At 37.9% G+C, this 25,320-nt stretch overlaps 1 protein-coding gene and 1 non-coding gene across 2 annotated transcripts in view; one reads left to right on the top strand and one right to left on the bottom strand.

Moving 5' to 3' along the window:
• LOC150076427 (arf-GAP with dual PH domain-containing protein 1-like) overlaps nt 1-24,688 on the top strand; it is a 218,737-nt gene extending 194,049 nt beyond the window's left edge. The window contains exon 8 of the mRNA XM_090387357.1: nt 24,581-24,688. Within this exon, the coding sequence (XP_090243483.1) occupies nt 24,581-24,688 (108 nt within the window). The remainder of the gene's footprint in view (nt 1-24,580) is intronic.
• On the bottom strand, nt 17,382-17,473 carry TRNAI-UAU (transfer RNA isoleucine (anticodon UAU)). Its single transcript is given in 2 exon segments — nt 17,382-17,417; nt 17,436-17,473. It is a non-coding gene; the product is annotated as a tRNA-Ile (tRNA).
• Nucleotides 24,689-25,320: the final 632 nt, after the last annotated feature.

Genomic DNA, 25,320 nt, shown 5'->3' with positions numbered 1-25,320 from the left:
AATGGAGTCACTGGTTAAAGAAGCAATGCAGATTGTCAAGATAGATCATCTAGACAAGACTGCAGTTATAGTTCAGACACAGCATGTGTTTTTTTAAGGGAAAGCCTTGTCTGACAAATTTGATTGGATACTATGATGTGGTCACAAAGGAACTGGATGCAAAAAATAATTTTGATCTCATACACTTGGATTTTAGGAAAGCTTTTGATACTGTTGCACATTGAAGACTACTGTACAAATTGGAGCAATATGGCATTATTTTTGTATTTATCAATAATATTGATGAAGGTATATCAGGCTTAGTGTCGAAGCTTGCAGATGATATAAAGGTTGGCAGGGTTGTTAACGACAGCAATAATAATACACTACTGCAACAGGATCTAGAAAAGTTGAGCAGATGGGCTGGCAACTGAAGTTTAACATTGACAAATCGCACTAGTCAGTATGCTTTCCATAGCCAGCCAGAGGATTAAGAAGATTCCCATCAGAGATAACCTCTGGTCAACGTGTGTTGTGGTTCCCCTTTACTCCGACAAACAGGCATATGTTTTTCGGAGAAGCGAGTGATCCACACCCTCCAGTAAATTTCTCCATCTATGTTTACATGGTCGCAGTAGCTGAATATCCGAGTGATTCCGACATTTTGCACAGTATTCAAAGACCTAGTGACAGTAGCAACGTGGGGGGGGGGGAAATTGGTGCAACTAAGATTTCATATAAGCTTTACAAAGATGAAACGTTGGCAGATTTTGAAACTTCATTGAGGCTTTCACTGTGTAGAAAATGTTCTAAACTTTAATGGCATACAGACAATAATTTAAAAAAAAAAAAACTGTATGCATTATATCACCAATGTCCAAAAAACCAGTGCGAATTAAGGCTGATTGCTAAAGAACTTGATGTGGAAACTATAAAGATCGGTCATGTGTTCGGGCCACGATGTAGCTTGTGGATGGCAATTGCAGGTTGGAGATATTATTCCACTTTGTGCAAACATTTTGAATCAGAATTTAAATATTCCAGATTATTAAATCGACTTTTAATCTGGAATTTCGTAACCATTTAGCACTAATGATCAACATCCTGCAGGAACTCTCTTACCTTTCAGAAGCTTTACAGAATCACTATGGTAAAAGCAGATAAATTAATTATTCGAACTATCAATGCTATTGCTAATTTGAAAAATTCTGAAGGAAATTATGAAGCTAAAACTGAGAGCATGTTGAAGTGGAAAGAATTTGAAGGAATCAAATTCGAAAGTAAGAACACATTTAAAAAATTACCCCATGACAAGTTATTAAATGCATTGTTTTATCCTTAAAGGATAAGTTATTAATGCAGCAGAGTAGTTTTAAATTAAATAAAGAAAATAATAATGATACCACTGAAAGAAATTTTAAACATATGCACCGGAAATCGTGGAATATGAAAGAACTGTCATCTCGGTGGAAAGACGGTGAAAACCGAATAAGAAATTTGTTTTCTGATAAAATATGAAATAAAAATTAATGATTTTAGAGATTTTGTCAAAAACAGTTTATTTTTAAAATCAAGTGAAATTCCCTTTTCAATTAAGAAAGCCAGAAATATCTTTGAAACTACAGCGATTAGCACTGCTGAAGCTGAGCGAGCTTTCAGCTGAATGAATAATGTTTACAATTAAACACATTGCAGATTATGATAACCATACATGGTTATCATAATCTGCAACATCTAAATTGAAAACTATTGCTTCAGTTTGATCTGGATCGTTACATCAAATAATTCCTCTGTAATCATTGCTCAACTATTGAGCAAAGCAGAAGATTGACAACAAATGTTAATAAAGAAGTAAATTGCATATGGCAATTTTTAGAATTAATTTTTCTTGAATATTTGTGTAATCTTTTTTTTTTGTGTAATCTCTGATTTTTGTTTACTTTTTCTAGAAAGTTTGTTTTTTATGTAATATTTGTTTTTATATTGTGGAATGTTTTGTGATAGTTTTTATGTTATTTGTGATATGGGAAATATTTCATGTTATTTGTGATATGGGAAATATTTCATGTTATTTTTTATTTGCAATATTAAAATTTTATCAAGAAAAAAAAAATGTACCCATTATATTTCCCTAGTTAAAAAAAAAGATGAATAATAAAGTTGCACGTGTGCCTAGCACGTGTGGTAGATAGTTTATGTGAAACACCCTTCGCGTTTCTTTTAGGTATTTTGATTTGTATATACTGATTATGAAATAAAAGAGCTTTTTTATTGTAAATATTTTATTGATAATTTACATAATTTCTGGAAGACAAGATACAACAGATTTATGATAACTAAAGTAAGAGATGAATACTTGCGACTGCAATGTATCTAAATGTCTCTGGAAAATAGCCTCGATTGAAGTACCAATCTTGTAGTTGAAGCGTCATATGCAGCTGTTAGGGGCACCTAACAATGGAATGTAACGAAAATATGAGATGAAAAAAAGAAATTGTTGACAAATATTTGTATTGTTGCAGTCATATGATAAATACTTGTATTATTGCAATCATTCTTACTGCTGTTTTTTGTTTGTTATTTGGTTTTTAGGAGCATTAGCAACTAAGACCATATTATTCTTACTGCAGTAGTAACTTCAGGGAGTATGATTGTGACATCATACAATTCAAGAATTCTAAAAAGTTAGAACTTCAGACACTATCGTATCCAGTTATCATTGTAAGGGGAGGCATGATGACCGAATTTTTAAGTTTTTTTATTTTTTATTTTTAGATAGATCTAGGAACATTTTACACATTCACTAAAAGCATGATTAAAGGGGTTATAAGCCCCATCTGTCCAATTCCCTGAATCCACCCCTGACTCGAGATATACCCGTCACGAAAAATGTGTCATGCACACTAGTAGTGCAAGCACCTCTGGTGGAAGCACCAGATGGGAAGCACCTCTGGTGGAAGCTGCGGATTATTATTATTATTATTAGCTATATGGTGCAAAGAAGCCCGAGGCTTATGCTGCACCAGCCAAAAAAAAAAAAAAAAAAATCCCGAGTTACCCTGAGAGAGAGAAGAATGATGATACCCAGCTCAGGATCCTGGGGTGTGCCAAGCCCAGACTCACCAGATGTGAGTCCCTGGGATAATTTTACGTACTTTTGAAGATACAAACAAAAAACTTCCTAGTTTTCGCTGAGTGAGTTCCACTATAATGAAATAATGGTGGCTTCACATTTCAAAACCACATGAAATCACAACCACGCCACTTTATTTTCCAATGGAATTGGAGAATAAAGTGGTGTGGTTGTGATTTCACATGCTTTCAATGACGTCACTTCTGTGACCGATCAAATTTACTGTGTAGAAATCGGAAAAACTGCGAGCCCATTGTTAAAATATTCACAGCTCACCACTGGTGATAAGCCACTTCACGTTGCCATTATTATTTGACAAAACTTCAGTACAAGGTACAGATGCATTGTTTAATAACAACACTAATTATTTTACAGAGTAAATAAAACCATTCTGAAAGGGATTCAGAATAGTATCATTAAATTCTCACTAGGAAAAATCCCCATTCTGCATAAATAATATACATAAAACAGGCACTCTGAATTAGCAAAGTTTAAATAAGTGACATTTAAATGCAGCTTTTTTTTTTTTTTTTTTTTTACTTTCAAATATATGCATGATATATTATAATTCATATTTATTTCATCACTTTTTTTCCCACATGCTAATTAAATTTTGGCAAAATACTATGGAAAGTGAAATAAAAATCAAATCAGTAAAATTACATGCAAAATGATTTAAGGATAGCATATGCCACTACAATACAAGATGCAGACTTGGCCATAACACAATTATTGAAAGAGAGTCCTGATGACTAATATAATTAAGGGCTTTTAAGGGCACAAAAGGTGATATAGTTGTACACGTTGGCACTAATGATATTAAGAGTAGGAGACCGGCAGAATTACTTAGCAAGTACAGGTCACTGTTGAAAAAAAGCCGTGAATTAGGGTTGAATTTGAAAGTGTCTACAATTCTGCCCAGACACGATAGGAGGGAGTATATGATGAGAGCCTTGTCGATCAATTCGGCCCTGGAAGGATTGTGCAAGGCTCAAGGGGTAGAATTTTTTTCAGCCTGGACTGTACTTGTTAACAGGAGAGATTGCTTCTACAGGGATGGGATACACTTAAATAGAAAGGGTGCAAGAATTTTTGCTGATGCTGTCGAGGCAGTGTTAGGTGGGTCGGAAAACTGCTAGTTGGGGGGGGGATACAAGGACTAATAGATTAACAGTAGCCACTGGCAGAGGTGGAAGTGATTCTTGCACTGCTTCTATTGAAATGAGCAGAAGCCTGAAAAACAAGATTCAGGATATTTTAGAGCCTGCTGGGAGTCATTGCGGTACAAGTAAACACAAGGGTTGTGTTAGGGTAGTTAAGAATAGAAACAGGTGCATGTATACCTGCGTGTACACCAATGCTAGGAGTTTGGTAAATAAATTTGATGAATTTGAGGTATTGCTCAAAACATCAAAGGCAGATATTGTTGGGATATCAGAGATGTGGAGTCACACAGATATAAGTAATGCGGAACTGGAATTTGGGGAATACAATGTGTATAGAAAGGATAGACAGGACAGGAGAGGAGGAGGGGTTATGCTATTAGTTAAGAAACACATAAAGTCCAAGGAAGTGAAGCCAGTCGACATCGATGGACAGGGCAGTGTCGAGTCAGTTTGGTGTGACATAAGCATAGGGAAATCAAAACTGAGAGTAGGAGTGTGCTATAGGCCTAATGACTCTGATGAGTATAATAAGATATTGTACAGGGAAATAGAGTGGGCCAGTAAATCAGAGAGTCTTATAATGGGGGATTTTAATTTCCCAGATATTGACTGGAATTTGTGGATTGGTCACTCGCACACTAGCAAGGCTTTTGTGGATTTATTGGATGATTGTTTTCTACATCAGCATGTTCGTGAGGCAACAAGAGGGAGCAATACTCTTGATCTGATTATCAGTAGTGATTCTTCATGCGTTAAGAATCTGCAGACAAATGAACCACTAGGTGGCAGTGATCACAGTGTGTTGAAGTGGGATTTACTCAAGGAGGTAACTACCATCAGAGGTAAAGGGAAGGGTTTTTGTTTTCGTAAAGGCGACTATGATGGTCTGAGACAGTATTTAAATTCTATACAGTGGGACCAACTGATGATGTTACCAACAGCAAACTCAAAATGGGAAGCATTCAAGGAACTAATCTTGGAGGCTACCAGGCTTTACATACCAACTAAGAAATATTGTTCAAGGTTTAGGCCTAAATGGTTGTCAGATGAACTAATGAGACATGTGGCAGAGAAGAAAAATGCATGGGATACATACAAATTAATGGGTGACATGGAAGCCTATGATAGATATAAGTTGGTCTGTAACCAAGTCACAAAGGAGATTAGGCAGGCAAAGGCAGACTACGAAAAATCCTTGGCAAAGGATGCAAAGAAAAACAGAAAAGAGTTCTTTACATATTTATACTCAAGAAGGAAAGGGATGAATCAGATTGGTCCACTGGATATTGATGGTTCAACAGTTGAGGATCCTGCTCAGGTGGCTAACAATCTAAACGAGTATTTTGCATCTACATTCACGCATGAGGAGTTATTCAGGAAGGAGAATGATGTAGGTAAAGTAAACTTTGGCAGTGAGCTGGATGATTTTGTAATAACTGAGAGGAAAGTGGAGGAGAGATTGTTGAGGATAAACATAAAAAAGGCACCTGGGGTGGATGGGATCTATCCAGTTATATTAAAGGAGGCAGCAAAGGAAGTAAGCAAACCCCTAGCCATAATTATGAGAGCTTCTTTGGACTCAGGGGAGGTACCCATAGACTGGAGATGTGCAAATGTAACCCCAATTCACAAAGGCGGATCAAAGGCTGACACAAGTAATTATAGACCTGTTAGTTTAACTTCTGTTCCAGGTAAATTAATGGAGGCACTGGTTAAAGAAGCACTGCAGGATCATCTAGACAAGAATTCAGTTATAGCTCAGACGCAGCATGATTTTGTTAAGGGCAGGTCTTGCCTGACCAATTTGATTGGATACTATGATGTAGTCACAAAAGAACTGGATGGAGGGAATAACTTTGATATTATATATTTGGATCTTAGAAAGGCTTTTGATACTGTTGCACATGGAAGACTGCTGCACAAATTGGAGCAGTGTGGCATTGGAGGCAAATTGCTGCTATGGATAAGGGGATGGTTGAGTGGCAGAAGACAGAGAGTGGTAATCAATGGACACTGCTCAACGAGGACTAATGTTATTAGTGGAGTTCCTCAGGGTTCAGTGTTGGGTCCGTTGTTGTTTTCGGTGTTTATGAATGATATTGATGATGGGATATCAAGTTTAATGTCCAAGTTTGCAGATGATACAAAGGTTGGCAGGGTCGTTAAGGACACTACTGACGCTATGCTGCTGCAACAGGATCTGGAAAGGTTGAACAGATGGGCTGAGAGGTGGAAAATGAAGTTTAACATTGACAAATGTAAAGTACTACATATGGGAAACAGTAACCCCAGAGCAACGTATCAACTCTGTGGTACTACACTGACAGTGGTGGAGAATGAAAAGGACCTGGGGGTAATTGTGCAGGCAGATATGAAGTTCTCTGAGCAGTGCAGACGAGCTGCAAGAGTAGCTCATGGTGTCTTGTCAATGATATACAGGAATTTTTCTAGCAGGGATAAGGAGATCCTTATTCCCTTGTATAAGGCAATAGTTAAGCCACATCTTGAGTACTGTATACAGGTCTGGAGGCCTCATTTCAAGAAAAATGTAGAGCTGCTGGAACGGGTACAGAGAAGGGCAACAAGATTAGTGAATGGAACAAAGGGTTGCTCTTACGAAGAAAGGCTTAAGTTTTGCAAATTACAGAGTCTGGAGACTAGGCACCGGCGAGGTGATCTGATAGAGGTGTATAAGGCTTTGAATCGTTTTAGCATGCTCAATGCCAATGGGATTCTTCATCTTGCTCAGAATAATCACCTCAGAGGGCATAAATTCAAATTGAGGAAGGACGGATGTCGGATAGATGTGCGGAAATTTGCCTTTGGCCAGCGGGTGGTTGGTTGGTGGAACCGACTTCCATCACTTGTTGTTGAAGTTGATAGCCTTAACAAATTTAAAGCTCAACTGGACAGGTATTTCGAACGAACGGAGGGGTGAAATGGGAGTGGTGTGTTTTTTTTTTTTTTTTTTGGCTGATGCTGAATAAGCTTGCTTTCTTGCATCATATGCCTCTACTAATGCTAATGCTAATTCAGTTTCAATAGTTGACACATCAAAATGAAATGCCATTTATCAAATAACCATACCAACCAATAATCCAATAAATTTGTTTATACTCTAGCATGACCACCAAGTCAGAAGAGCATCGTTTTGACAATGAATACAATTATTAACCATATTTAGTTGTCATGCATGAGTGAATCATGGTACACTCAAGCATGTGCACTGTTACACTCTAGTGTTTGAGGGCGCCTCCGTAGCCAGGAGCAGCAGTGCATAACACAACCTTCTTCATTAGAACGGGGTTCGAGCCCATTACCACCAAATACGGAGGATGCAGAAAAGTCAGGGAATGACCACCGCATATCCCTGGAGCAATATGGCCTTAGTTGCTAATGCTCCTAAAAACCAAACAACTAGTGCTTGATCACTTGGCTGTGTAAGCCATAAAAAAATTGTGGGAGAAAAAATTGCTCCTCTTAAAGAGAAAAAACTCTTTGAGAGAAGCAAATACAGCCCAGAAGGAGCAGCCATGAGCTCAATTAGGGCCAATCCAACTATCCTTATTGAATTGTCCTACACAGGTAAGACAATAAGTAATTATAGGCCTGACGTAGCCAAGTGGTCAGGAGCGAGGAGTGCAGTTGTATGCGGTCTTTGAGTGAACCAGGGTTCAAGCCCTTGACTGCTAAATACAATTAACATTTTTATTGATGATATATTGTAAACTCCATTGATCTGGTGGTCGTGTCGGAGTATAAACAGAACAATTTTTTTAACCCCTGGCTTAGTGCCACGTAGGGTGTTGTAAAGTCGGTGTACCTGTGCACCTTACAATAAAGATAATTATTTACTTCTACCATTTGTAGAGAGCTGTATGGGCTCAGCTTTTCATGGTCAAACTGCCACATTCACATACTGCACGATGGAATGCCAGTCTTAGCCTGATGAAGCTCACGCTTGGGATCTGAAACAGTGAAAAAGAGTACAGAGTGATGAATCATAGTACATAATATTTCTGTCTGATAGTCAGGTGTTGGTGAAATGAGAATGCTATAATTTGAGGTTACTTTTCATGGTTTGGATCCAGTCTTTTCATCATTTTGGCTAGAACTATCACTACCAATTCATATTTAAATATTCTGGGCAATTATGTACTTGCAGCACTATGGCTATAATGCTGCCAGAAATTTCTATAAGAGCCATTTCTGGCAGCATTCCAGAAATGGCTATTTCAGTGCTCCATGAAATAAAGTGTTCCATGCTATAAAGCAAGTCTCATATCCTCATAGTTTGCAAAAGAAATACAAAGTATGGTTTGATAGACACAGTTTGGAAAACAGAGTCCCAACCTTAACCCTGTAAGCATCTTAGAATGAGTGGAAAAGCTGGCATAGTTTCACAGGAAGACTGGCACAAAATTCTTGCAAACTGCTGTCAAAAAAACTTTAAGATAGTATGCCTAGCAGGATAATGCAGGCATTGAGCCAAAAGAGTAGGAGACCGGCAGAATTACTTAACAAGTACAGGTCACTGTTGAACAAAAGCCGAGAATTAGGGTTGAATTTGAAAGTGTCTGCAATTCTGCCCAGACACGATAGGAAGGAGTATATGATGAGAGCCTTGTAGATCAATTCGGCCCTGGAAAGATTGTGCAAGGCTCAAGGGGTAGAATTTTTTTCAGCCTGGACTGTACTTGTTAACAGGAGAGATTGCTTCTACAGGGATGGGATACACTTAAATAGAAAGGGTGCAAGAATATTTGCTGATGCTATCGAGGCAGTGTTAGGTGGGTCGGAAAACTGCTAGCTTGGGGGGAGACAAAGACCAATAGATTGACAGTAGCCACTGGTAGAGGTGAAAGATATTCTTGCACTGCTTCTATTAGAATGAGCAGAAGCCTGAAAAACAAGATGCATGTTATTTCAGAGACTGCTGGGAGCCATTGCGGTACAAGTAAACACATGGGTTGTGTTAGGGTAGCTAAGAATAGAAACAGGTGCAGGTATACTTGCGTGTACACCAATGCTAGGAGTTTAGTAAATAAATTTGATGAATTTGAGGTATTTCTCAAAACATCAAAGGCAGATATTATTGGGATATCAGAGACGTGGTGTCACACAGATATAAGGGATGGAGAACTGGAATTTGGGGAGTACAACGTCTACAGAAAGGATAGACAGGATAGCAAGGGGGGAGGGGTTATGCTATTAGTTAAGAAACACATAAAAACCAAGGAAGTGAAGCCAGTCGACATTGCTGGACAGTGCAGTGTTGAGTCAGTTTGGTGTGACATAAGCATTGGGAGATCAAAATTGAGAGTAGGAGTGTGCTATAGGCCTAATGGCTCTGATGAGTATAATAAGAAACTGTACAGGGAAATAGAGTGGGCCAGTAAATCAGGGAGTCTTATAATGGGAGATTTTAATTTCCCAGATATTGACTGGAATTTGGGGGCTGGTCACTCACACACTAGCAGGGCTTTTGTGGATTTATTGGATGATTGTTTTCTACATCAGCATGTTCGGGAGGCAACTAGAGGGAGGAATACTCTTGATTTGATTATCAGCAGTGATTCTTCATGCATTAAGAATCTGCAGATAAATGAACCATTAGGTGGCAGTGATTACAGTGTGCTGAAGTGGGATTTACTCAAAGAGGTAACTACCATTAGGGGTAAAGGGAAGGGTTATTGCTTTTCTAAAGGCGACTACGATGGACTGAGACAGTATTTATATTCTATATAGTGGGACCAACTGATGATGTTACCAACAGCAAATTCAAAATGGGAAGCATTCAAAGAACTTATCTTGGAAGCTACTAGGCTTTACATACCAACTAAGAAATATTGTTCAAGGTTTAGGCCAAAATGGATGTCAGATGAACTAATGAGGCATATGGCAGAGAAGAAAAATGCATGGGATACTTACAAATTAACACGACACAGAAGCCTATGATATATAAGGAGGTTAGCAGGCGAAGGCAGATTACGAGAAATCCTTGGCAAGGGATGCAAAGAAAAACAGCAAAGAGTTCTTTACTTATGTAAACTCTAGAAGGAAGGGGATGAATCAGATTGGTCCACTTGATATTGATGGGTCAACTGTTGATGATCCTGCTCAGGTAGCTAACAAACTAAATGAATATTTTGCATCGACATTCACACATGAGGAGTTATTCAGCGAGGGGAATGCCAGAGGTGTATTCAACTCTAGCAGTAAGCTACAGAATCTTGAAATAACTGGGAGTAAAGTGGAGGAGATACTATTGAAGATAAACACAAGAAAGGCAACCAGGGTGGATGGGATCTATCCAGTTATATTAAAGGAGGCAGCAAAGGAAGTAAGCAAACCCTTAGCCATAATTATGAGAGCTTCCTTGGACTCAGGGGAGGTACCCATAGACTGGAAATGTGCAAATGTGACCCCAATTCACAAAGGAGGATCAAAGGCTGACATAAGTAATTATAGACCTGTGAGCTTAACTTCTGTTCCAGGAAAATTAATGGAGGCACTGGTTAAAGAAGCACTGCAGGATCATTTAGACAAGACTTCAGTTATAGCTCGGACACAGCATGGCTTTGTTAAGGGGACGTCTTGCCTGACCAATTTGATTGGATACTATGATGCAGTCACAAAAGAACTGGATGCAGGGAATAGCTTTTATATTATATACTTGGATCTTAGAAAGGCTTTTGATACTGTTGCACATGGAAGACTGCTACACAAATTGGAGTAGTGTGACATTGGAGGCAAATTTCTGCTATGGATAAAGGGGTGGTTGAGAGGGAGAAGACAGAGAGTGGTAATCAATGGACACTGCTCATCGTGGACTAATGTTATTAGTGGAGTCTCTCAGGGCTCAGTGTTGGGTCCATTATTGTTTTCTGTATTTATAAATGATATTGATGATGGTATATCAAGCTTAATGTACAAGTTTGCAGACGATACAAAGGTTGGCAGGGTTGTCAAGGACACTACTGACACTATGCTGCTGCAACAGGATCTGGAAAGGTTGAGCAGATGGGCTGAGAGGCGGCAAATGAAGTTTAACATTGACAAATGTAAAGTACTACACATGGGAAACAGCAACCCCAGAGCAACGTATCAACTCTGTGGTACTACACTGACAGTGGTAGAGAATGAAAGGGACTTGGGAGTGGTTGTGCATGCAGATATGAAGTTCTCTGAGCAGTGCAGACGGGCTGCAAGAGTAGCTCATGGAGTATTGTCAATGATATACAGGAATTTTTTTCCAGCAGGGATAAGGAGGTGATTATTCCCTTGTATAAGGCAATGGTCAGGCCACACCTAGAGTACTGTATACAGATCTGGAGGCCTCATTTCAAGAAGGATGTAGAGCTGCTGGAACGAGTACAGAGAAGGGCAACAAGATTAGTGAATGGAACAAAGGGGTGCTCTTACGAAGAAAGGCTTAAGTTTTGCAAATTACAGTGTCTGGAGACTAGGCACCAGCGAGGTGATCTGATAGAGGTGTATAAAGCCTTGAATGGTTTGAGCATGCTCAATGCTGATGGGATTCTTCCTCTAGCTCAGAATAATCACCTGAGAGGGCATAAATTCAAATTGAGGAAAGACAGAACTTGCTACCGACGTAGCAAGTTCTACTATTGCACCGATTCCGTTTTCTGTCCATTCAATCATATTTCCTGAATTAGCATTAGCAAAGGCACATGATACAGCATCAAAAGGTACAACATTTGCCAAAAAAAAAAAAAAAAAAACACAAACATCCTTCTCATTTCACCCATTCACGTAGGATAGACGTGCGGAAATTTGCCTTTAGCCAGCGGGTGGTTGGTTGGTGGAACAGACTTTCATCCCTTGTAGTGGAGGTTGATAGCCTAAATAAGTTTAAGGCTCAGCTGGACAGGTATTTTGAACGAACAGTGGGGTGAAGTGGGTTTTTTTTTTTTTTTTTGGCTGATGCTGCATAAGCTTGCTTTCTTGCATCAAATGCCTCTACTAATGCTAATGTGGCTCACACATTATTAAGATTGTAAATATAAACAACCATATTCTAAAAGTTAAACGGTGTCCAGTTTCCTTAGGCAATATAGTGTACAGGTAACCCTCATATAACACGGTTATATTAAGTTCCTGTAAAATGTTGTGTTGTACGAAACCATGTTATATGGGACTAAGAAAAAGTCAAGAAGGGAGGTGTTACATTCCAAAAGCTAACAAAAATACACCATTCTATATTTCGTGTTTGGTTGATAAATCTTTGTGAATTTCATCGTATGGAACTAAGCATTTTTGAAGCTCCCTTTTGAACTTTGGGCTCCTTTCATTCAAAAATCTGCATTCAAAAAATAAGATTCTAATTGCTCGGCTAACTTTATGCCTTTCCCTATGCTTTTTAGTGTAAAATTTTGAAGTTTAGAACCATCATCTGAGTTGATTTGATTTTACCTCCAATGCCATTCGCACAAAATCCGCTACACCAGCTTCTTTTTCTACCAGTAATTCTTGAACGTCTTCAGTAATCATATCATTTTTTATTTTTTTAGGAGCATTGGTGACTAAGGCCATGTTACTCTGTGTATATTGTCTATGAATTGCATGTGTCCTGAGGTCGATTTTCTGTTTTGCTGGACGAAAAACCATGCTACCCTTGCCAGAATAACTCAGCCACGTTGTGAAAAAGACCCATAAAAATTCCTCCCTTCATCGACGGGATTCAGCCTCGGGTATTTTCCAGCTGGTGTGGAGAGGAGGGCGATTCTATCAACTGTGCTACCCACGAGGGCTTCAGTAGTCATATCATCAAACCTTCCCTTCCTACCGACGTAGCAAGTTCTACTATTGCACCGATTCCGTTTTCTGTCCATTCAATCATATTTCCTGAATTAGCATTAGCAAAGGCACATGATACAGCATCAAAAGGTACATTTGCCAAAAAAAAAAAAACACAAACATCCTTCTCATTTCACCCATTCACTCGCTCCAAATGTATGTCTAGTTCTGCTTTGAATCTATTTAAGCTATCAACTTCTACAACGACAGACGGAAGTTTGTTACAGCAGTCAACCATCCGCTGATTGCTGGATGGCAAACTTCCACACATCTATCCTACAACTGTCTTTCCTCAATTTGAATTTATTCCCTCTCAGGCAATTATTCTGAGCAAGAGGAGGAATCCCATCAGCATTCAGTATGCTCAAACCATTCAAGGCTTTATACACCTCGATCAGATCACCTCACAGGTGCCTAGTCTCCAGATGCTGTAATTTGCAAAACTTAAGCCTTTCTTCATAAGAGCAACCCTTTGTTCCATTCACTAACCTTGTTGCCTTTCTCTGTACTCTTTCCAACAGCTCTACATCCTTCTTAAAATGATGCCTCCAGACCTGTATACAGTACTCAAGGTGTGGCCTTACCATTCATTATACAAGCAGATAATCACCTCCTTATCCTTGCTAGAAAAATTCCTGTATATCATTGACAAGACACCATAAGCTAATCTTGCTGGTCCTTTTCATTGGAGTCACATTTGCACATCCATGGGTACCTCCCCTGAGTCCAAGGAAGCTCTCATAATTATGGCTAAGGGTATGCTTACTTCCTTTAATATAACTATATAGATTTCATCCACCCCAGGTGCCTTTCTTATGTTTATCTTTAACAATTTCTCCTCCATTTTACTCTCAGTTATTACAAGGTTATCTAGCTTACTGCCACAGGTTAATACACCTCTGGCATCTCCTCTCTGAATAACTCCTCATGTGTGAATATAGATGCAAAATATTCATTTAGTTTGTTAGCTACCTGAGCACATCAACAGTTGAACTATCGATATCAAGCGGACCAATCTGATTCATCTCCTTCCTTCTAGAGTTTATAGAACTCTTTGCTGTTTTTCTTTGCATCCTTTGCCAAAGATTTCTCGTAAGATTGAACTGACTCTGGCCATACATTTTTCCACAGTCATTTAATGTTGATGTTTTACTTCTTTGATTCTGATACAGTCCACAATTTAAAAATGTTTCCATGCCTCCATTACTTCAATAGATTCAGAATCATTTTTTCCAAAATCCATTGTAACGATTTTCGGATGGAATGAATTTTAAAGGTGGATATAATGCTGTGATCTAATGGCTGAATGAAACAAGTTGTATTAACCTTGTACAACTGTGGTGGTAGGAACATAACTTCAACGTTTGGACGACTTAAATCTTTTAGATGGCCTGGTGTGCTATCTAATAATAATAAAACTTTGAAATCTAGATTTTTCCACGAGTTCAACAAGCACAATATCACAGAACGTAACACGGGGATTTCCCAACAAAATAAAATACAGGGATTTCTCAATAATTTTTGTTTTTATTTAAACTACAGGCAACCCCCTTATAACACAGAACTTCTACAACACGGTTTCACCCTAACACAATTGATAAATTGCAGCAATCCTTGCACAACATGGTACTTATATAACACAGTTAGACAATTTCGGTAAACTTGCATGACAGGATATTTTTGAGCTTTTGTGTGGGGGAAACCCTGCTATTATGTTGGATGTAGTTTTTCCACATTTCGACTCTTTTTGAATCCCCGCTGTTGACTCCACTCATAATAATAATAATTGTGGGTATCAGAAGCAGTAACTTCACTGCTGCTACTGTGATTTAAAATGAAAGAGTCAAACAACATTAATGAGGGCTATTGTGAGAAATTAAGTATGCCTTGCCTTGTGTAGTCATGTCTAGAAACTCCCCCCCCCCACAACTTCTGTCTCAATGAATAGTCAAACTAATAGAGCAAACTTATCTGCAAAGAAGAACTATACCTCCTAAAACTTTTTTGAATTCATTTCCAAAGTCTCAATTAAAGCAATGGGTTCATTTTTAACTACCATCTCCAAAACCTACCTATTTTCCTAACAGAATCTCAATTATCTGTTTTCTCAACCACCACTTATCCAATTACTTCAGTACTTGTGCATATGCTTATTTGAATTTCTTTAGGCTCAAACTGTCTGCACCTAATTCTGTTAAATTAACATGTTGTCTCTATCATTCTCCAAACTCCATAGCAAAGCTAGCACACTGTCAGGTCTACCATGATAGCAGAACCTGAAGAGTCAGTTTCTGCTATCATGGTATGGTTATGAAGTATTAAATGGAGAATTCAGAAATGTTTTGGATGTGGGTTGATTGAATTTCTAATTACACCTGTACCAACTCTACATATCATTTAGTGCTTATCAATTTTTTTTTTGCTATAAGAGCTCCGTTTCTCCCGTTCAATAGTGATGCTATTATCTTTGATTTTTTTTTATGTTCATCACTCCCAGCTAGCATCAATTTCCAACTGATAGAGATGCTAAAGCTGTTGCCACTTCATTTACCTACTAGTAAATCAGACAGTTCTAACGTAGTGATTGGGCATAATCAAGAGGTTATAACTGATTCTTTCTTTTGAATTGCGAGGTGATCTGATTGAGATGATTAAGGCTTTGAATGGATTGAGCAAGCTTAATGCTGTTGGTATTCTTCCTTTTGCTTTGACCATACACACACACACACACACACACACACACACATGAGGGAGCACACATTCAAATTGAGGAAGGATGGTGAGAACAGATCTGCAGAAGTTTACCTTTAGCCAGTGGGTGGTTGATTGCTGGACAAACTTCCATCTGTTGTTGTGGAAGTTTATAGGTTAAATAAATTAAAGGAAGAACTAGACAAACTACTGGAGAGAATGAATATGTAAAATGGGAGGTGTTGTATTTTTTTTTGGCTGATGCAAGCTTGCTTTCTTGCATCATTTGCCACTACTAATGCTAATTCATTGAATGATTAGTAGTTAGTAACTATTAATCATTCGATTATTCAAATCCCTTGATTACTAATCATGTAATTATGGTCATCACTATTCTAACCACACACATCTTCAAAAAAACAGCCATTAATATTATCTTGGGCAATAGCCTCAAGCTACATGGGAGTTTACTGACTGTAATTAAAACAAATGTCATTTACCTACTTTGAGTAGTCTGTTACATTTAAAAATGATGTGATTGCACTAACCCATATATCATTATCATGTGGTTAACATGATAATGTTAATGATGTATATAGGATTCAGTGCATGGTCAGTTTTGGGATCCTCACCTTTTGGTAGAAAAGACCCACCTAGGTCTTTTATATGGAAGGTAAAAAAAAAAAAGGTAAACTGCAGCCATTATCAATCCACTGCAGGGTGAAAGCCTCCTCAACAATTGCATAATTCTTATGGGATAAGTTTTCCCATCCCCGCAATTTACTAACTAGCAACAATAGTTTCGTTTCTTCTTTGTCTCCCAATCCTCGGTTGTTTTCATTTAGGCAAACTAAGCAGTTCTCTAAGTACCCAAATTTATGGGGGGAAAATACTAAGTTAAAAAAATTAAAATTAAAACAATGAAAAAAAAAAAAAAGGTTTCAGGAAGAAATTTGTCTTAATTCATTACATTTTTGAAAATTTATTTAATTTAAATCTTTTGTTTACTGCAAAGATGAGCAATATTTTAGTGAAATTATTTTATTTTTACTTTTTTTAGTTTGTAGGGGAGAATGACCCAATCCAAAAATGTTTCTCTGAGTTGACTAGAGCACCAGTTGCTTGCAGCTACTGCTACCTCTAGTCTTTTAATTCAATGTAAGAGATAATTAGAAATTAAAAGGCATCGGACAAAAGAATCATTTTCAAATACCATCATTTTGGGATAGAGTTTAAATCATTAGGCCATATAATAGTAACTTAGTTCGAACCATGATCAACTCAAATGGATGTATCATTTCAGCTAACGTACAAACCACTCGGCTGTCAGACCTACATAATTATATTCCTAGTCTGTAGTATAATACTTATGGGATAAGTTTTCCCGTCCCCACAATTTACTATCCCGCATTTTACTTTCCTCTAAAAAAAAATCAGTCAGGGCTTATGTTATACTGCACGATGTATTTTGCTATGTTATTATGAATTCCGGCAAGTATACAATACAGTGTTTTTATTACACTGTGTAGAAGAAAGTGCGAATGCACATAAAGAGAGAGGGAAGAAGAAGAAGAAGGAAAAAAAAAAAAACCTTCCCCAGGTGAGGCTCGAACTCACAACCCCGGCATAACTCACAAATACTGTCTTATAAGTACCGTGCGCTAACCAATTGCGCCACTGGGGAACGTACCACGCTATCTCTATATATCCCTAATCATGCTTTTTAGCGACTTTCAGTGACAATATTTAAAAACTACGTTACGATCATTTTTATTATGGATTCAGTTTTTCTTGATATTAACATTATTTTTATTTACTATTTATTGATATAATCATTCCGCTGGCGCAAATTTACTTATTATTTTAAATAAAAATTAATAATATTTAATAGTAACAAATACTCACCATCTTAAGCCCTGGTGAAACGTTAATTTATTTACCCAGAAAGTCTTCTCTTTTCCATTTGGAGCTCTATGACCTTCGCATGGCGAATATAGTCACAGCAATACACGCCGATTCATCATTGGCGCCAAATGGGAAAACCTCAGAATAAGGAAATTTATAATTCAGTACTTTCCACTGATAAATGAGTACTGCAGTTGGATACCAGAAATTCCAGAATAACATAAGAACTGGGTGGTATCACACTCAGGGTAGGTGCGAACCAAACGGACCTAGAAGGAACTGTACAGTCCGACTAAATTTCGGTGAGCATTGCAGCAGGCTGCTATGACATGAGGATCTGTCAATGCTATGCACATATTTTGCTAATAGGGACAAGGACAGAGCGACTTGTGACCCTAAGCTATGACATGTACCCTCAGGGGCTCACATCTGGTGAGTATGGGCTTGGCACACCCAGGGTCTTGAGCTGGATATCATGATTTTTCTCTTTCTTGGTGATTCCTTTCTACTTCTCTCTCTCTCTCTCTCTCTCTCAGGGTAATAGGGAAAATTTTTTTTGGCCGGTGCAGCATAAGCCTCAGGCTTCCTTGCACTATATGGCTATTAATAATAATGTATAAAGCTGTAGCTTATTTAGCTTATGTAGTAAATCCGCCCCTGGACAAGGAAGTAATCATCCCGTTGCATGAGACAATGGTTATTGTTATTATTAATAGCCATATGGTGCAAGTAAGCCTGAGGCTTATGCTGCAACCAGCCAAAAAAAAAAAATTCCTGAGTTACCCTGAGAGAGAGAGAAAGAAACAGAAGGGAATCACCAAGAAAGAGAAGAATGATGATATCCAGCTCAGGACCCTGGGTCGTCTGGTCCGATGAATCACGTTTCCTGTTGCACCATGTGGACGGCAGGGCATGGTTTGGTCGATGTTCTGCTGTGATACCCTGGGTCCACTCATTTATGTACTGGGAATGTCTACCACCTACCCAAACTTCCCCCACAATGAAAGCAATGCAGAGATTGTGGAAACCCCTGGTGACGTCAGACACGAATACACTTTACAGTTACTAAACATCACTGCTGAACAGTTAACCCCAGGGGCTCACATCTTGTGAGTATGGGCTTGGCACACCCAGGGTCCTGAGCTGGATATCAACATTCTTTTCTTTTCTCTCTCTCTCTCTCTCTCTCGGGGAATTTTTTTTTTTTTTTTTTGGCTGGTGTAGCATAAGCCTCAGGCTTTTTTACACCATGTTGATATTTTGTATATTTAATCCTGTAAATGTCTCGGGTTGAGCACGCATGTACTCTTGTTTATTGTACATGTGTTCCTCGCACCTTAGTCTTTAAATATTCACACCCTTCTGGCACAGAGCTGTCCACGGTGACCCAAGGTTTCTTGGGAAATAAACTGATTTTAATAATAATAAGGCAAAGTGACTAATTCACTATATCACGAAAGACATGTTAATTATTATTATTAGTAGTAGTAGTAGTATTAGCCATATGGTACAAGGAAGCCTGAGGCTTATGTTGCACCAGTCAAAAAAAAAAAAAAAATTCCCGAGTTACCCCACTGTGTGTGTGTGAGTGTGTGAGAGAGAGAGAGAGAGAGAGAGAGAGGTATCACCAAGAAAGAGAAGAATGATGATATCCAGCTCAGGACCCTGGGTTTGCCAAGCCCATACTCACCAGATGTGAACTCTTACAACTCAGCAGTAAATGAGAATACCGATTTTTTAACCAACTTGGATATCATTTTTGAAAGTTTTTAGTTTCGCGCTTAAAAATTTTAATAGTTAAAAATCAGCAACTATTAAAATATTAAACTATTTTAGTTTTTAATTAATTTTAGTATAGGCAGCAAACTTTTTCTTCTGGCTTCACGTGAGTAATATCACGAGTACTGACCGTGAGTTGATTCTTGATAACGCGCATTTCGTTTGTTTGTGGCATTTTTTATTTTTTTTTTAACATCAGATCGAATCAGTCTAAAAACTATATCCACTTTTTGAAGTCTGCGGTCTGGAATCTGGATTTCTGCAGATTCCTTTCCCCTCCTCCTCCTGTTCATACACACAAGCCTTTCCGCATTATTAATACCACGCCTTTTAAAAATTTTAAGTGAATTACTATGGAAAACAACTCACAAAAAAAGTGTTCTGAGGAACAACGAAATTCCGGTGAGTAAACTGATAGTTACACCCTAGTCTTTATTATAATAAACGCCTTTTGTTTATTTATTAGTAGTAGTATTACTATTATTTATTTTGACTGGCAGATTTTAGCAAAAACTCTAACCATTTAATGTTATAATTTTTTTTTTTTTTACTTTATTTTGAGGAGGGTACAATCAGTAATTAATGAAATAATAAAACAACTTCCGAAGCTTATTCATTTGAAGTTTCTGCAGATGTTAAATGGAATCAATATTCCGTTTAAATAAACTTTTAATAGCAGCTGATGACTGTTATTAGTATGCGCTGGTTCTTCTGAAGCTGCGCGGAGTACAAGCTTAAAAATACATACGAAAGTGCATCAAATCATGCCTCTAATTTACAAGACGATATTCATAATTTCGTAAGGATGTTTATGATTATGATATGCATGGTTTATGATCGTCATTTCCTTGGTTTTGATCGTGATATTCATGATCATAGTCAAGAAATTATTTTTAACAACAATCAGGTACGCAAAACGGCGGAAGAATAAAAATGAATTCTTAAGTTCATTTTGTCATTTTACCATAAAAGGAGCTGTCATTTTTCCAGCTCCTTTTATGTTATTTTGCATTTTCTTTTCTTTTTTTGTAAAATTCTACAACCAAATTTCCACACAGAAATCAACACTCCTGTAACATAGTGTCTTGCACAAAAAGCAAACCTGCCCAGGATGATGATTTTGAAAAATAAAGCATAATTCTTTACAAATTGATATCTCTCTCTCTCTCTCTCTCTCTCTCTCTCTCTCTCTCTCTCTCGCTAAAATTATACATTTCTTTCGCGTTATCAAAACTGGAGTTTGCCGCATTTATTTTGTTATCGTACCAAATTATATACACTGCTATATCAGAGAAGTAGGGCCATGTCAGGATTAGGGCCCAGATCCTTTTATGCCATTTATACTTATGTTATTCTGCGTTTTCTTTTCTTTTTTGTAAAATTCTCACAAAATTTTCACAGTGTATAAATACGCATTGCATTTTATTATGAGACACACACACACACACACACACACTAATCATAACGGCTGCCACTTGACGTAAGAAAACAAAGTAAGCGATATGATACGCCAGCCGCGATGTTTTTGTTTGTATCACAGTAAGTCTGCCAGAAAAATCAGATTTTTCTATCAGTTCTATATACTTGAATATCAGTTCTATCGTATTTCGACAGTCCTGTCGAAATACGATAGAACTGATATTCAAGTCAAGTGGACCGAATTTTCTTCGAAGTTCAGTCATTATCTGACACAGTGGCATAGCTACCCTTTTTCGGGCCCGGAGGCAAAAAACACGTTCGGGCCACTATTTAATTAATGAAAATTTGCAAAAACAGGAGTAAAAAATATAAACACGAGAAGATTAAAAAAAATTGAAACCATCATAATTCCTCCTCTGCCTCTGCCTCTGTAGACACTGTAATAAATATAATAAATACATTTTTGAAGGTACTGTATAAATGATGTATTAAAAAATAAATATGGAATTTATATCAAACCCTATTTTTTATTATTGTAAAACAAAACCCAATAGCTAATTACAGATTAAGATCAACAGAAACACATACAAAATGATCGCTGAAAAAAATTTACTGTATATCTACGAAGTAAATAAAGCTAACTAGGTAGTAAGCAATCTTTATTCACATTAACAAAAATTCAAGCCTTAAGTAAATGAATAATATCTATAAATAATAAGATTTGAATAAAAAATATGCATGAACATAAAACCTCAGTAACAATAATAAATATATACATGACATGTATTACATGCAGAGAGATAAATGACAAAAAAAAAATAAAATATACAGAAACGTAAATAAACACCGCATGAAAAAAATACACACATATAATGGGTTTTGGAGTAATTTTAAAACAAATCATTGTAATAAGTAACCAACTGTATATGTTAAACCTAGTCTATATACACAAAAAAGTTTTATAACAAATATTTTAAAATGTAATACAAATTTTGTCTCCTAGCCTTTTTAGTCGAAAAAATATCTATAATTTCGTTGAAATCGACAGAATTCGCTACACCGTTTTCTATGCTTAAGACGGACAAATTGCTAAATCGATCTTGGCCTATTGTGTTCCTTTTATATGTTTTAATTTTGAAAAACTCCTTTCAGCCAGCCAGAGTAATCGGCAAGGTGAAGAATATAAAATATGCCGTTATAACGTCTGTAACAAATGCAGAAAACGACGTGTTTTTAATTAAAATAAGGTTGCACAAGTCCCGAATTGAATTAATTTTTGAAATTTCATGTCCTAAAGATGATCTTAAATTTAATAGCTGCTGTGGAAAGTAATCAGAAATATCTTTACTGTATCGATTTTGAAATTTTACAGCCACTTGTTGCAGAGCTTCGTCGCTAAAAAAATGAGTGTTTCTGGTTGCAAAATTTTAAAACTACATTGTATCTACATTTTTTGCATTAAGAAATCTAGACTTTCAGATGTCTGATAAAGTCTTTATCAGACTTGATCAGATATCAATTGATGTATCACAATGTCTATTGTTGCATATTATACAGGGTGTCTCGAAAATATTGGTACAAACGTTTAATGGTAGGTAACATCTAAAGGAATGTGAATCGCATAGGAACCCATAACCGGAAACATCACCGTAAGTCGGTACACGACACTGTTCATCAGTTCGGGAGAGGGAAAATTTCTGGTTTACTCATTCAAGCAGTAGTCGCCGCACGAAGAGCATGAATCGATACACGAACTGTGAGCTGGCAGACATGCACCTAGTGTATGGATTAGCAGAAGGCCCATACGGTGTACGCCCCCTTGCGGCACAACATCGCTTCGCAATAAATGTGTGGGCAGGTATGGTCGGTGACTGCTCAGTCGGCCCATACCTGTTACCATCCCGCATGAACTCAATACTCTCTTGAACAAGTTCTACCAGGGTTACTTGACGATGTTCCAGCAAATGTGAGACGCAACATTTGGTTTCAACATGACGGGGCGCCTGCCCATTATGGAAGGTGAGAGAGAGAAAATCTTTATTGCAACTAAATGAATACAATGTACATATATAGATTAAGTGAAGTTGCAATTGTCCCGTCACGGCCAACGGCCAGGGGCTCACATCAGAATAGATAATTAGATAATACACATAGATAATGCGCATGGATAATAGATAATGCTCACATCAGAATATATAATGGATAATGCACATTGTAAAATTAAAAATGTAATATGTAAACATGTCATTACACTTCCCTACATTACACAGTATTAACTATATTCACATGTGACATCGTACGGTTATATTTACAATAAAATTTACAATAAAAATATATAATATACATGAATGGCACTTCTCTGTCAAACGAATTTTCTCGTGGCACAGGAGAGCTTGGCAGATGGTGTGGAGGGCGTACGAACTTCTTATTCGATTCTGGGATTGGAGCGAGCTGCTAACACTTCTTTCCTGTAGGTTTTATTGCTACAAAACCTCTGCAAGTCAGCAACGAGGTGCTGTACTTCCGGTAGCATTTGGTTTGGGAGGAAGCGGTCTGAGATATTCCTCGAGCAGAACATCGGGGTTGACCGAAGTTCTGGCTTGGGTATTCGCCAGTAACACGAATCCCAAATGGACGGTGTTGAGATCTGACCCGTGATCATTTTAACTGTAGCTATCAGTCGTTGTATTTTAATGATATCAGGCAGTCGCTGCATCCCCAGTGAGGTAGCTAAGGCTGTAGTTCTGTCCTGTGGTGGGAGACAAGCTTTACAGTTAGCCCATTTAAGTAGCCAGAATTCTGCAGCGAGGATTGGTTTCTTCGTTGTAGTAGCTGCTGATGCCCACACTTCAGCAGCATAGAGGAGTGGAGAATAGATTACTGTTCTGATGAATTTCTTAATTACATGTGGCTGCTTAACATAAATTAGTTGTTGTTTAGCTAGCCATCGGAGAGAGGCTGTTCTGGAAGTGAGCTTGTCTACATGAGAATGAAACCAGAGTTTTGGGTCAAATACTATTCCCAAATATGCATGTGTAGGAGTGGCAGATATTACAGTTCCATCGAGTGATGGGGCTATTATTGTAGGGGTTTGTCTGAGAGAAAGAACACCATTAGTTTTGTTTTTTGTGGGTTGATCAAGAGTCCATACTGTTTGAGATAAGAGGCGACGTTGATGAGACTATCATTAATGCTTGCTGTAGCTTCAAGGTGATTGGTGGAGGAAATACGCTTTAGAAGTTTTATATCATCTGCATAGGTGATTTTCTCATCGTTACGGACTTTTTCTCATTATTATTATTATTATTTACAGGAATTTCTCATTATTTACAGCGCAATGATGGCTGTAAATAATAAGCCAGATAGGACTACTCCTTGCGGAACACCAGTAGAAATTGCCTTCTTGTGCGATTGTGCATATTACAGTTCCATCGAGTGATGGGGCTATTATTGTAGGGGTTTGTCTGAGAGAGAGAACACCATTAGTTTTGTTTTTTGTGGGTTGATCAAGAGTCCATACTGTTTGAGATAAGAGGCGACGTTGATGAGACTATCATTAATGCTTGCCGTAGCTTAAGGTGATTGTTGGAGGAAATACGCTTTAGAAGTTTTATATCATCTACATAGGTGATTTTCTCATCGTTACGGACTTTTTCTCATTATTTCTCATTATTATTATTATTTACAGGAATTTCTCATTATTTACAGCGCAATGATGGCTGTAAATAATAAGCCAGATAGGACTACTCCTTGCGGAACACCAGTAGAAATTGCCTTCTTGTGCGATTGTGCATAGGCATCGACTTGTAGTATCCTATCGTGGAGGAGTAATGTTATGAACCAGAGGATATTACCTTGGATTAGATAGTGGTCTTCCAGTAAGTGGAGGAGCGCCGACATGCTGATGGGACAAAGGCAGCTTCAATATCCAGGTACGTGATTGCGAGTTCCTCTTGCTGTTCAAAGGCGGACAATATATTACATATGGTCACTGTGGATCGGTTTCGAATTGAGTAGTGGACCTGTGGCGGCCATCTCCAAGAATCTGATTGATTAAGGTGGGCAGCATAGATGTTTCCAGGAATTTCAGGAGCGTTGAGGAGTTAGATATCGGCCGAAAGTGCCAGAGAAGAGTGGGGTTTCGAACTTTTGGACGTGGTATGACAAGGTAGCTATTCTTTCTTGTTGTTAGAATTCCGTTGAAGATGGACTTGAGCGGTTGGAGGATAAATGGACTGAGGCATTTTACCATGAATTGCGGCACTTTTTCGGCCCCTGCGGTTGCTGTCGCTGTCGCTGGAAGGGAGTTTATCACTGCTGTCAGCTGGTGTGTAGAGATGGTGATGGAATGCAAGATGTCTTGTTGTAATTCATTGTTGGGACATAAAAGAGAGTTTAGTTGATCTGCACGCGTATTGAATCTCGTAA

The sequence above is a fragment of the Mastigoproctus giganteus genome, chromosome 13, assembly GCF_048544385.1.
Source record: "Mastigoproctus giganteus isolate SK-2022 chromosome 13, ASM4854438v1, whole genome shotgun sequence".
NCBI lineage: Eukaryota > Metazoa > Arthropoda > Arachnida > Uropygi > Thelyphonidae > Mastigoproctus > Mastigoproctus giganteus.
This window is presented reverse-complemented; position numbering and strand designations above follow the sequence as displayed.